The 14,849-nt window shown below is 42.0% G+C and overlaps 1 protein-coding gene across 2 annotated transcripts in view; it reads right to left on the minus strand.

The window, feature by feature from the left end:
- Positions 1-14,849, minus strand: part of LOC118388483 (immunoglobulin superfamily member 21-like) — a 277,169-nt gene that overhangs the window by 83,402 nt on the left and 178,918 nt on the right. For both annotated transcript variants that reach the window (XM_035777607.2, XM_035777606.2), the window contains exon 4: positions 7,395-7,513. In XM_035777607.2, the coding sequence (XP_035633500.1) occupies positions 7,395-7,513 (119 nt within the window). The remainder of the gene's footprint in view (positions 1-7,394; positions 7,514-14,849) is intronic.

Raw genomic sequence — 14,849 nt, forward strand, 5'->3', positions numbered from 1 at the left:
TTGTTTGTGTTACTGTTGTTGGCTTGGGTTGCCTTTCTCACTGTTAAACAGGTTTATTTCACGGGACTGTGTTTCCCGCACGTTACTTTAGTTAGGAGTGTGTTCCTCCATTTTGGACTAGACTGTGGTCCTGTTTTCTAGTGACTGCTTTTGTGGTCCTGTACCTGTTTTGTTGGTGGACCAGTAAATAAAACACCCTTCTTGAAATTCTTGCTCTCCTGCGCCTGACTCCACACCCACCTCTCCTAGGGAGATACTGACAATACCAAAGTATATACAGCTGAAGTCGGAAGATTACATACACCTTAGCCAAATACACTTAAACTCAGTTTTTCACAATTCCTGACATTTAATCCTAGTAAAAATTCAATGTTTTAGGTCAGTTAGGATCACCACATTATTTTAAGAATGTTAAATGTCAGAATAATAGTTGAGAGAATGCTTTATTTCAGCTTTTTTTCTTTCATCACCTTCCCAGTGGGTCTGAAGTCTACATACACTCAATTAGCATTTGGTAGCATTACCTTAAATGGTTTAACTTGGGTCAAACATTTCAGGTAGCCTTCCACAAGCTTCCCACAATAAATTGGGTGAATTTTGGCCCATTTCTCCCGACAGAGCCTGGGCGCGAACCCAGAGTCTTTGATGGCACAGCTGTCGCTGCAGTACAGCGCCCTTAACCACTGTGCCACCCGGGAGGCGACTTTGTTGTCCTTAAGCCATTTTGCCACAACTTTGGAAGTATGCTCGAGGTCATTGTCCATTTGGAAGACCCATTTGCAACAAAGGTTTAACTTCCTGACTGATGTCTTGAGATGTTGCTTCAATATGTCCACGTAATTGTCCTGCCTCATGATGCCATCTATTTTGTGAAGTGCACCAGTCCCTCCTGCAGCAAAGCACCCCCACAACATGATGCTGCCACCATCATGCTTCACGGTTGGGATGGTGTTCTTCAGCTTGCAAGCCTCCTCCTTTTTCCTCCAAACATAACGATGGCCAAACAGTTAGAATTTTGTTTCATCAGACCATGTACGAATTTTGTCCCCATGTGTCCCCATGTGCAAACTGTAGTCTGGCTTTTTTATGGCGGTATTGGAGCAGTGGCTTCTTCCTTGCTGAGGGGCCTTTCTGGATATGTCAATATAGGACATGTTTTACTGTGGATATAGATACTTTTGTACCTGTTTCCTCCAGAATCCTCCAGATGAACCAGACTTGTCGAGGTCTACAATTTCTTTTCTGAGGTCTTGGCTGATTTCTTTTCATTTTTCAATGATGTCAAGGAAAGATGCACTGAGTTTGAATGTACTACTTGAAATACATCCACAGGTACACCTCCAAATTACTCAAATGATGTCAATTAGCCTATCAGAAGCTCCTAAAGCCATGACATAATTATCTGGAACTTTCCATGCTGTTAAAAGGCACAGTCAACTTAGTGGATGTAAACTTCTGACCCACTGGAATTGTGACACATCTAGTTATAAGTGAAATAATCTGTCTGTAACAATTGTTGGAAAAATTACTTTTTTCATGCACAAAGTAGATGTCCTAACCGACTGGCCAAAACTATAGTTTCTTAACAAGAAATTTGTGGAGTGGTTGAAAAACGAGTTTTATTGACTCCAACCTAAGTGTATGTAAAGTTATGACTTCAACTGTATTAATTTCAAGTTGTTTAGAAGAAATGGGGCATTATATGAAAAAAGTGCAAGGGTGACAATATTTTTTGCCACGTTTGTTGAAGATTCTCATCACAAATAGTAGGCAGTCTAAAGCAGTAGTTGAAAACGACATAAGGAATAATAGAGCACCGGCACGAGAGATGCTAAATTAACTTGTCTGTTGTCAGATTATGCTTACCGCTCAGGTAACCTAATGTAGCAGGTGTAAAAGGAACCCCTGAAACAAGATCCTCCACATTCTGGTCATGACGAAAATAAAACAAATGGGGGGAGAGGTTCTCTTCTGCACTGTTCAATCAATCCAGTAAATGTGGAGGAGGAATTACAGTGGCTTGCAAAAGTATTCACCCCCCTTGGCATTTTTCCTATTTTGTGGCTGGGGTTATAATCTGCCTGGTTGGCCCTGTCCGGGGGTATCATCGGATGGGGCCACAGTGTCTCCTGACCCCTCCTGTCTCAGCCTCCAGTATTTATGCTGCAATAGTTTATGTGTCGGGGGGCTAGGGTCAGTCTGTTATATCTGGAGTATTTCTCCTGTCTTATCCGGTGTCCTGTGTGAATTTAAGTATGCACTCTCTAATTCTCTCTTTCTTTCTTTCTCTCTCTCGGAGGACCTGAGCCGTAGGACCATGCCTCAGGACTACCTGGCCTGATGACTCCTTGCTGTCTCCAGTCCACCTGGCCATGCTGCTGCTCCAGTTTCAACTGTTCTGCCTGCGGCTATGGAACCCTGACCTGTTCACTGGACGTGCTACCTGTCCCAGACCTGCTGTTTTCAACTCTCTAGAGACAGCAGTAGCAGTAGAGATACTCTCAATGATCGGCTATGAAAAGCCAACTGACATTTACTCCTGAGGTGCTGACTTGCTGAACCCTCGACAACCTGTGATTATTATTATTTGACCATGCTGGTCATTTATGAACATTTGAACATCTTGGCCATGTTCTGATATAATCTCTACCCGGCACAGCCAGAAGAGGACTGGCCAACCCTCATAGCCTCTCCAGGTTTCTTCCTAGGTTTTGGCCTTTCTGGTTTTTCCAAACCACCATGCTTCTACACCTGCATTGCTTGCTATTTGGGATTTTAGGCTGGGTTTCTGTACAGCTCTTTGATATATCAGCTGATGTAAGAAGGGTTATATAAATACATTTGATTTTGATTTGTTGCCTTATAACTTGGAATTCAAATGTATTTTGGGGGGGATTTGTATCATCTGATTTACATAACATGCCTACCACTTTGAAGATGCAAAATATGTTTTATTGTGAAACAAAAAACAAATAAGCCCCAAAAAACTTGAGCGTACATAATTATTCACCCCACCAAAGTCTGTACTTTGTAGAGCCAAGTCTATTGGGGTATGTCTCTATAAGCTTGGCACAGCTAGCTACTGGGATTTTTGTCAAGGCAAAACTGCTCCAGCTCCTTTAAGTTGGATGGGTTATGTTGGTGTACAGCAATCTTTATGTCATACCACAGATTCTCAATTGGATTGAGGTCTGGACGTTGACTAGGCCATCCATAGACATTTAAATGTTTCCCCTTAAACCATGCGAGTGTTGCTTTAGCAGTATGCTTAGGGTCATTGTCCTGCTGGAAGGTGAACCTCTGTCCCAGTCTCAAATCTCTGGAAGACTGAAACAGGTTTCCCTCAAGAATTTCCCTGTATTTAGCATCATCCATCATTCCTTCAAGTCTGTCCAGTTTCCCAGTCCCTGCAAATGAAAAACATACCCACAGCATGACGCTGCCACCACCATGCTTCACCGTGGGGGTGTTGTTCACGGAGTGATGAGGTGTTGGATTTGCACCAGACATAGCGTTTTCCTTGATGGCCAAAAAGCTACATTTTTGTCTCATCTGACCAGAGTACCTTCTTTCGTATGTTTGAAGAGTCTCCCACATGCCTTTTGGCGAACACCAAACATGCTTGCTTATTTATTATTATTATTATTTTCTGGCCACCCTTCCGTAAAGCACAGCTCTGTGGAGTGTACAGCTTAAAATGGTCCTTTGGACAGATACTCCAATCTCTGCTGTGGTGGTTTGCAGCTCCTTCAGGGTTATCTTTGGTCTCTTTCTTGCCTCTCTGATTAATGCCCTCCTTGCCTGGTCCGTGAGTTTTGGTGGAGAACCGGTTTGGTGTGGTGCCATATTCTTTCCATTTTTTAGTAATGGATTTAATGGTGCTCCGTCGGATGTTCAAAGTTTCTGATATTTTTTATAACCCAACCCTGATCTTTAATTCTCCACAACTTTGTCCCCGACCTGTTTGGAGAGCTCCGTGGTCTTCATGGTGGCGCTTGCTTGGTGGTGCCCCTTGCTGAGTGGTATTGCAGACCCTGGGGCCTTTCAGAACAGGTGTATATATACTGAGATCATGTGAGAGATCATGTGACACTTAGATTGCACACAGGTGCACTTTATTTAACTAATTATGTGACTTCTGAAATTAATGGGTTGCACCATATCTTATTTAGGGGCTTCATAGCAAAAAAGGTGAATACATATGAACGCACCACTTTCTGTTTTTTAATTTACATTTTTTTTAAGTGTTTATTTTAATTTTTTCACTTCACTAATTTTGACTATTTTGTGTATGTCCATTACATGATATCCAAATAAAAATCAAGTTAAATTACAGGTTGTAATGCAACAAAATAGGAAAATGCCAAGGGGGATGAATATTTTTGTAAGGCACTGTAAGATGGCGTGTCGCCATGTTAACATCCAAAAGCGGACTTTGCATCACAGGCTCTTCTTCCATTTCCCCTGAAAATCGGAACATCAGGTTGTTGTCGACTCCATTAAGGGTGCTCTTCCGATATACATGCTCGGGCTGCCTAGACCAGCTAGGTAACCTATATGTAAGGTACTTGCATGTTCATTGAGAAGTTAAATAGAAGTTAGTAGGGCCTGTGTGTGGTTAAAACGCACATTGTTTTTTTTGCCCTAATGCTAAACTCCAGTGTGGAGTTACTGTACATCATTTTTTCAGGAACTCTGGCTAGTGCCTACAATATGGCAGCAACTATAAAGATTAGCTTACATCATCACACAAAACACTGTTTGTTTTTGTGCCAATGCAATGTCTTTATTTTAATTTTTATTTAACTAGTTAAGTCAGTTACGAACAAATACTTATTTACTGTGATGGCCTGCCCCCCCGGCCAAACCCTCCCCTAACCTGGATGATGCTGGGACAATTGTGCGCCACACAATTGATCCCGATCACAGCCAGTTGTGATACAGCCTGGGAACGAGCAAAGGTCTGTAGTGAAGCCTCTAGCACTGCAATGCCCTGCCATAGACCGCTGCCCCACTCAGGAGGTCTAAGGGCCGCGTCCTGCTTGTGCAACTCCATTTATACTTTACAAATGACAAAGAAGGTTGTATAGCCTTCAATAATTATTTTTGAGAATGTTCGTTCAAATTGCCACAGGGTTTTATTTCAGCTGTTCAGAAATATGAGGTAGAGATGGACTACATCAGGTGTAGGAAATCCTGGAGTGCCACAGGTACTGAAGCATTTTGTTCCAACTAGGCACCACACCTGACCAACTGAGCTAATTGATCAGTTCAGTGATTGACCAAATTCAACACATATGGACTTCCAGGTTGGTTAAATTAAAATACAAGAAGTGCCTGCAGCACTCCAGGACCAGGTGAGTCAAGAGAGAAACGTAAAGGGAGGGGGAGTGTGAGCAGCTGAATGTGATCCAGATCCTTAACCTTGATAAAGAGGATTCCAGAAGGGCAGGCGGGGCCGAAAACTCCCTATTTGTTGGATATTGTTTTTCCACATTGCTTTAGCGTAGTTGTCAATGCCAACAACTGGATGCTTCCGATTTTCAGGGATATAGAACTCAAATGTGTTCTCCAGCGCTCTCTAGCCAGTGAAACTTTTGATTCCATTGGAGAAAAAAGACACCAGAAAACAAATGTTCTTTTCTTTAGCATATCTTTGAGATGTAGTTTTAGTAGAAAACTGGCACCATTGGCTATAATAGCATTGCCTTAATAATCCTCAAGGCAGAGGTCTCCCATGCCTTGAGGCATCACCAAACCACTGTGAATTTAAGCAGTTGAGGATGAAAGCAAAGACATCTCAAATGTTCCCAGAGTGAAAGATAGTGGCAGAGGTACCAAGAGTTCGAGGTTTGGCCTTCTGAAACTGAGTGATTTCATTTCTTGGCAGGGAATTCATTAAAATGATAATTCTTATTTATGAAGCCCTTTAAGAAATTGAAATACTCTCCATGTACTGCCTCCTATTAATTAACTTTTTCCTCTCATTTTCTTTCTTTCTCCCTTCTCCTTTTTTTCTCACTTCCAAGTGAACTTGGCACACTAATAGGTTATGAATAATTCTGTTTCAGTTTAGACGGCAATTAGCCACAATGCCAGAGGCCATTCTTCTTCTCCTCCACCAGTGGAGATTTAATACCCAGCTGATAGTCCTCACACTTTCCCCTGGCTGTATCATTCATATATCTCCACCACCACCATTCCTAAACGATTAAGGGGTTAACTTGGGCTGAATCCTCTCCCATTGATAAAGATCTGTTCATTTACGTCTGTGAAGAGTTAATCCGGTTCGGTATCTCAGGTTTATTGAATGGTTTTATGTCATTCTGGGAAAGTGAAGGTCAGCGAAGGAGCTATGAGAACCAGGAGTAGTCTTTGGGTAAACCTGCAGCTTAATGTCAACAGCCATTGGCAATATGGCAAATAAACAAAATATGCTAATGGTCTAACCATGTCCTTGAGTTTTTCTTTGTCTTCTGTTTGTCTGAGAAATATTACTGTTGATAATTAGCGATAGGCTGTACATAAGAAGACTTGCTGCCGGACTTTAAATGCCAGTGAGCCAGCTGTCATTAGAGAAAGTTACACCAACAATTATGCCAAAGAGTGAGTGAGAAAAGCAGCTCCTCAGGTCACTGGCAGAAACATGGGAAGAAGAAACACGTCATTCTCCAAAATAGCAGTGAAATGGGGTTGTAATTATACAGAGAGAGGATGGGAGGACAGGTTCAAATCCTGGTCTTCACAGTGTTCTCAGAGGCAGCATTAGAGAGGGGAAATGTTCAGGTTATTTTGTCTTTCTTTTTTGGCAGTCATGTATCCTGTTAGTAGGGAACTTGGGGTTCAGTAGGGGTAGGTGAGAAATTGTGTTACAGTTTGATATAGTCCAATCTCCAAAAAAACAGGGCCTCTGCTGACACATACACTCATTATCACACTGAGACAGAGTGTCATCCATCAAACTTGCTGAGCACACCCTATGAGAAATGTTCACTACAAGTCAGAGAAGGGGAGCTAAGAGTAATGATGATGATTATGATTATTAGCTTAAACCTGATGATTCTTCTTCTTTGTCAAAACTTGACAGTTCAACATTTTTACAACTGCATTCAGTTCTGTAGAACAACTGTCCGTAGTGTGTGTCAGTAGTGCATGTCAACTTGAACCTATTTGACATTTCCTCCAGCCTGTCCAACTACTCTCATGGCTGTCTGTCTGCTACCTTCACTCACAAGAAGTGCCGAGGTAGATTTCTTGTCATTTTTCTGCTGCTTTAATGTATTTCTATAGAACAGAACATGTTGATTAATGTTGCAGAACGTCAGAGTAGAACAGAGCTAAACAGTTTTGCATATTCATAGTCACGGGCTGACTACAGAGTATAAATTACTTACACATAACGGTGAGAAAGACATTTCCCGATGCCAAGACCACCTTTTCTCTCGTTGCTCGGTCGTAGATGCCCACGTGGCACTCATAAGGCCCATTGTCCGAGATCCGAACCTCCGGGAGCCTGCAGACAGACATATGACAGAAAAAAACGTAAGTAAAAACATACACAATAATAAAACCTTTTACACTACCGGTCAAAAGTTTTAGAACACCTACTCATTCAAAGCATTAAAACAGTGCAGTCGCAAAAATCATCAAGCGCTACGATGAAACTGGCTCTCATGAGGACCGCCACAGAAATGGAAGTCCCAGAGTTACCTCTGCTGCAGAGAATAAGTTAATTATAGTTACCAGCCTCAGAAATTACAGCCAAAATAAATGCTTCACATAGCGCAAGTAACAGACACATCTCAACTATTCAGAGGAGACTGCATGAATCAGGATTTCATGGTCTAATTGCTGCAAACAAACCACTACTAAAGGACACCAATAAGAAGAAGGTACTTGCTTGGGCCAAGAAACACAAGCTAAGGACATTAGACAGGTGGAAATTTGTCCTTTGGTCTGAGATTTTTGATTCCAACTGCTGTGTCTTTGTGAGACGCGGTGTGGGTGAAGGGATGATCTCTGCATGTGTATTTCCCACCGTAAACCATGGAGGAGGAGGTGTACTGGTGTGGGGGTGCTTTGCTGGTGACACTGTCTATGATTTATTTAGAATTCAAGGTACACTTAACCATAATGGCTACCACAGCATTCTGCAGTGATAAGCCATCCCATCATTTGTTTTGCAACAGGACAATGACCCAACACACCTCCAGGCTGCATCAGATGACCTGGCCTCCACAATCCCCCGACCTCAACCAAATTGAAACAGTTTGGGATGAGTGGGACCGCAGAATGAAGGAAAATCAACCAACATGTAATCAGCATATGTGGGAACTCCTCCAAGACTGTTGGAAAAGCATTCCAGGTGAAGCTGGTTGAGAGAATGCCAAGAGTGTGCAAAGCTGTCATCAAGGCAAAGGGTGGCTACTTTGAAAAATCTAAAATTTAAAATATTATTTTGATTCGTTTAACACTTTTTTGGTTACTACTTGATTGCATGTGTGTTATTTCAAAGTGGTGAAGTCTTCACTATTATTCTACCATATAGAAAATTGTAAAAATAAAAATAAATAAACCCTTGAATGAGAAGGTGCACTAAAACTTTTGACCGGTAGTGTACATTGATTTTATTTCATAATACATTATTTTCTCAGACAGGAAATAGTTTGGACATATTGAAGTAGAAATCAATATTGAAATGGAATTCAGTTAATTCATTCCACTTTTAAATTGCATGACTGTCCTTCATAGTGTTCCTGCTTTTGTCCCTAGGGAATGATGTCGAAAGGAGGTGAACAACAGACATGCACATGTCAGAATACAACATTTTTGTTCTCTTGTTGAAATTCAGGAAGCAATAATTTGACCAAAACTAAATTCTTTTTTCAGGAGCAACGCCTCCATGTTAGTTTGGAGATAGGAAGGACAGCAAATTATTCAGGCAGCCAGCAGATTACCAGGAAACGGCCATTTTTGAAAGGCCTGCGAGCTCAATCTGTATTCTGTTTCCGCCTAATGTGTCAACAGCGATAATCAAAGTGAGACACCACTAGTCGCATTTAGGCCCTGTGATTCATTTCCACAAAACGGGAACAATTGTCCTTGCCGCCCGGCTGTTTCAGAGGGAGACCTCTGTTGGAACAGCGGCAGGGCACTCGGAGCACCGTAGCTCTGATGAGTTCAGCAGTGGTGTGTGTGTGTGTGTGTGTGTGTGTGTGTGTGTGTGTGTGTGTGTGTGGGGGGGGTAAAATGAGATAATTCTGTTGGAGAACAGTCAACCCTGTGTGGGGCCATCGTGCACCCTTCCCACCCTCAGCCTGTATAGAGCACACGTCCACAATCACTATGGAGAGGCCCCATGGGTCAACGGTTGCTGATGCTGACTGATAGAGACTCAGGGGCAGTCACATTCTACCATAAACTATGCATTTCTAATCCTATACCTAATCTCTTACATGACATGGCTGTTTTAATGCTGAATTCAACAATGGCCTCCAGCTTCAAAACACTTCACCAACATGATAGTCACACAATGATTGACTGACAGCAAGCTCATTTATATTGAATGGGGGCAAAATGGGAGTCCACTGTGCATCTCACACACATTGCTCTCATTCAGCCACTCATTTTTTCCAGCATGTCAGATCACATCAATCAATCAAATGTATTTATAAAGCCCTTTTTACATCAGCCGATGCCACAAAGTGCTCTGGATCCTGACCAGATGTCCCTTCCACTGGAATTTGTTTCACAAATTAATCCTGATATAATATCAATGTTGACTACAAAAAAATGCTTTTTCCTTTTGGAGTAGCGTGCAGTTTCACACACTAATGCTAGTTTCGAGGGCACTTTGACAAACTGTGATTATGACGATTTGATGAGAGCCCTGGCACCAGTGGTACCTATGTTGGCATTATCCTTGCATCCCTCTTAGTGTCTTGGCTCCACTAGCTGTGCCAGCCAACTGCCATGTGACTCCAGTCCAGCACATCTCTTCTTCTCTTAGTCTTTCTCTGTCTCGTTCCTTATCTCTCTCTCTGTCTCTCTTTTTTCCATCTGTTTGTCTGACTCTCTCTCTTTTCCATCTGTCTCTCTATCTTTTCCTGTCTCTCTCTCTGTCTCTCTGTCTCTCTGTCTCTCTGTCCGTCTGTCTGTCTGTCTGTCTGTCTGTCTGTCTGTCTGTCTGTCTGTCTGTCTGTCTGTCTGTCTGTCTGTCCCATCTGTCTCTCTTTTCCGTCTGTCTATTTGTCTGTCTCTCTGTTCCTGTTGTCTCTCCTTTTGTCTTTCTTTTTGTCTGTCTGTCACTTGGTTTGTCTGTCTGTCTCTTTCAAACACCACTGATACTGCATTATGGGTACAGTGTTTTTTTAAAAGTATTTCCCGAATTCCTCCACCCTGTCATGGCTCATTAATCAGCAACTAATAAAAAGCTGGTTAACACTAAACCACACCAAGGTGAGGGGCTGCAATACAATCTCTCTGTGTGTGTGTGTGTCTTTTGTCCCTGAAACTCTAAGAAGTAGTTTACCTTGAAACTTAGAAGTTCAGGGAATCAAAATAGTGTCATTAGTCACACATTGTTGTCATTAGAAATAGTATTATTAAGTGACTCAGCAGAAAGAAATGACTCTCTCTCACAGGACAGTCAAAACAACATACTACATACTGTTCACAATATAGAAACACCCATGTACACACACACACACACACACACGCAAACACACACACGCAAACACACACACACACACACACACACACACACACACACACACACACACACACACACACACACACACACACACACACACACACACACACACACACACACACACACACACACACACACACACACGGATAGGATCAATGGCAATGAGGCCACTCGGAAGAGCAGCAAAACAGCAAAGAAAAGGAGAGGAAAAGAGAGAGAGGGAGAGTGAGAGAGAGATCAATAATGACTATTCTGTTTAACTCTGTGTTTTCTTCTTGCAGCCCTTCCTGTGCTGTCCATGCCTGGAAGCTGTGCTGTGTTACAGGGACAGGGAGGTGAGAGAGAGAGTCATCCTGACAGAACACTGCACAGAGTGGTCCCTGTTAGCTCAGCCAGACAATCTCTGCAGCAAATCAGCTAACGTGGTGTCAGGAACTGGGCTTCTGCTTCGCTGTGCTCTTCTTACCCTTAAGTGCTGGAGCCTTGTATCCCTGCATTAAGGCTGGCTAGGGGGAGGATTGTCTGATGTAAGTATATGAGAAACAGAGACTGTTAGCCTAGAGGACAAAGATATGAAGAGACTAGAAAGGTGTGTAAGGCAGTAAGGCAGAGGCACACTGTGTCTCCAGTGTTTCCTCTGGAGAGGAAAGTCCTATTTTAAACACAATGCCATTGATGTGAACACTGTGATTCTCTGTGCTGTGAGAGGGGGATGGCTTTGTAGGCCACTATGTGTATGCTGGTCTGTCCCAAGCCTGTGTTTACACACAAAGCTGTATATTGTTGTTATCCATAGGCCTGGATGGTTGTCTGGAGCCTAACCCACACAAGAACAGAGGAAGATTCTGAGAAGACAGCTCTTAGACAAGATGGTGCAAGGCATGGAAAGATAGGTGAAACAGCAGCAAAGGGTCACAGAGAAGCCTCACAACACTGATTTATTTTCCTGAGTGAGAGTCTTTCTGTGAAGCCTGTTGAAGAATGACAACGGGACTTGCCCTTCAAATTTAGGAATGGGGAAAAGGTTGTATGTCTAACATTGTGACTCCTATTAAATATTCACACTGATGGATTACATTTTTAAACACCTTCAACAACTTATTTTCCCTCAGTAGTATGGGAAAGTCACATGGACGGTTGCAAAGCTACTGGTAATTTACCAAAATTGCCAGAATATTCTGTAATGTTGTAATTAATACGTAATATATTGCAATTGAGGTAACATTGGGAACTTTTGACGGAAGCGCTGGACTGGGAACTGTCGCCGAAAGCGCTGGACTGTGGAGGCGCACTGGAGGCCTGATGCATGGGACCGGTACAGGTGGCACCGGGCTGATGACACGCACCTCAGGGAAAATAAATAAATTCATTAAAAATCCTACAATGTGATTTTCTGGATATTTTTTTCTCATTTTGTCTGTCATAGTTGAAGTGTACCTATGATGAAAATTACAGGCCTCTCTCATCTTTTTAAGTGGGAGAACTTGCACAATTGGTGGCTGACTAAATACTTTTTTGCCCCACTGTATATTCCTTCACAACTACCAAAATTCTGGTAATTTACTGGTAAACTCAGAAAGTTTACAGTAGTATACTGCTTCTTTGCAACCCTAATCTGACTTTGACATGGAAGTGGTAATATTTCTGCTTGAAGAAATCTCACACAGGAGGACATTGAGGCTACAGCTACGGTGTGTTAGCAAAGTATTCAGACCCATTGACTTTTTCCATAATTTGTTACGTTACAGCCTTATTCTAAAATGAATTAAATTAAAAAGGTTCCTCATCAATCCACACATAATACCACATAATGACAAAGCGAAAACAAGTATTTTGAAATGTTTGCAAATTGTCACGCCTTGGTCTTAGTATTTTGTGTTTTCTTTCTTTATTTGGTCAGGCCAGGGTGTGACATGGGTTATTGTGGTGTGTTTTTTGTCTTGGGGTTTTGTGGGGTGACTAATTAGTCTATGGCTGCCTGAGGCGGTTCTCAATCAGAGTCAGGTGATTTATCGTTGTCTCTGATTGGGAACCATATTTAGGCAGCCATATTTTGTGAGTGTTTTCGTGGGTGATTGTTCCTGTCTCTGTGTAGTTGTTCACCAGACAGGCTGTATAGGTTTTCTCATTCCGTTTGTTGTTTTTGTATATTATAAGTTATTTCATGTCTCGTTCACTTTTATTAAAGAACATGAATAACCACCACGCCGCATTTTGGTCCGATCCTTATTCTACCTCTTCATCAGAGGAGGAGATAGAAGAACGCCGTTACACAAATGTTTTAAAAATAAAATACAGAAATAGCTTATTTACATTAGTATTCAAGCCCTTTGCTATGAGACTCGAAATTGAGCTCAGGTGCATCCTGTTTCCATTGATAATGTTTTAAATTAGTCTACAACTTGATTGGAGTCCACCTGTAGTAAATTCAATTGATTGGTTATGATTTTGAAATGTACACACCTGTCTATATAAGGTCCCATATTTGACAGTGCATGTCAGAGCAAACACCAAGCCATGAGGTCGAAGGAATTGTCCATAGAGCTCCGAGACAGGATTATGTAGAGGCACAGATCTGGGGAAGGTTACCAGAACATTTCTGCAGCATTGTAGGTCCCCAAGAACACAGCGGCCTCCATCACTCTTAAATGGAAGAACCACCAAGACCACCAAGACTCTTCCTAGAGCTGGCTGTCCAGCCAAACTGAGAAATCAGGGGAGGTCATTGGTCAGGGAGGTGACCAAGAACCCAATGGTAACACTGACAGATCTCCAGAGTTCCTCTGTGCAGATGAGAAAACCTTCCAAAAGGACAACCATCTCTGCAGCACTCCACCAATCAGGCCTTTATGGTAGTGGCCAGACGGAAGCCACTCCTCAGTAAAAGGCACATAACAGCCCACTTGGAGTTTGCCAAAAGGTACCTTAAGGGCTCTCAAACCATGAGAAACAAGATTCTCTGGTCTGATGAAATCAACTTGAAATCTTTAGCCTGAATGTCAAGTGTCATGTCTGGAGGAAACCAGGCACCATCCCTGTAGTGAAGCATAGTGGTGGCAGCATCATGCTGTGGGGATGTTTATTGGCAGCAGGGGCTGGGAGACTAGTCAGGATCAAGGGAAAGATGAATGGAGCAAAGTACAGAAAGTTCCTTGATGAAAACCTGATCCAGGTAGCTCAGGACCTCAGTCTGGGGCAAAGGTTCACCTTCCAACAAGATAATGACCCTAAACACACAGCCAAGACAAAGCAAGAGTGGCTTTTGGACAAGTCTCTGAATGTCCTTGAGTGGTCCAGCCAGAGCCCGGACTTGAACCCTATCGAACATCTCTGGAGAGACCTTGAAATAGCTGTGTAGTGAAACTCCCCATCCAACCTGACAGAGGTTGAGAGGATCTGCAGAGAAGAATTGGAGAAACTTCCAAGATACAGGTGTGCCAAACTTGTAGCATCATACCCAAGAAGACTTGAGGCTATAATCACTGCCAAAGGTACTTCAACAAAGTACTGAGTAAAGGATCTGAATGTCAAAGTGAATCTTCAGATTTTCTTATTAAAATATTTTTAAGTTGTACGTCTAAGAACCTGTTTTTGCTTGGTTTTCATTGGATATTGTGTGTAGATTGATGAGGGTAAAAATCTATTTAATCCATTTTAGAATAATGCTATAAAGTAACAAAAGGTGGAAAAGGTCAAGGGGTCTGAATACTTGCCGAATACACTGTATATGAAGAGAACTTTGACTGGTTTTTCATTGTTCAAAGCTTGAATCTATAACCATGACAGTGTTACATAAACTGTCAAATGCTGTGCAGATGAAGAGACAATTCTTGAATTTGGTATTTTGAATGTAGCTTAATATATATATATATATATATATATATAGTGTTTGCCATTCATCTTACATTCACATTAACATTTTAGTAATTTAGCAGACACTCTTATCCAGAGAGACTTATAGGAGCAATTAGGGTTAATCTTCTCCCATCTTTTTTGTTTTTCATCAAAGAGCCGTCAAGGTAAGGATGAGTTATGGCCTGTATCACTGTCATCTGTCTACTTCTAAGCCCAGGGGCAGTTGATAAAAATAAAAAAAGACAGAAAAAAAATTACCTCCCTTTCTATTTGCAAATCTACC

This window comes from Oncorhynchus keta, chromosome 10 (genome assembly GCF_023373465.1).
Source record: "Oncorhynchus keta strain PuntledgeMale-10-30-2019 chromosome 10, Oket_V2, whole genome shotgun sequence".
Lineage (NCBI taxonomy): Eukaryota > Metazoa > Chordata > Actinopteri > Salmoniformes > Salmonidae > Oncorhynchus > Oncorhynchus keta.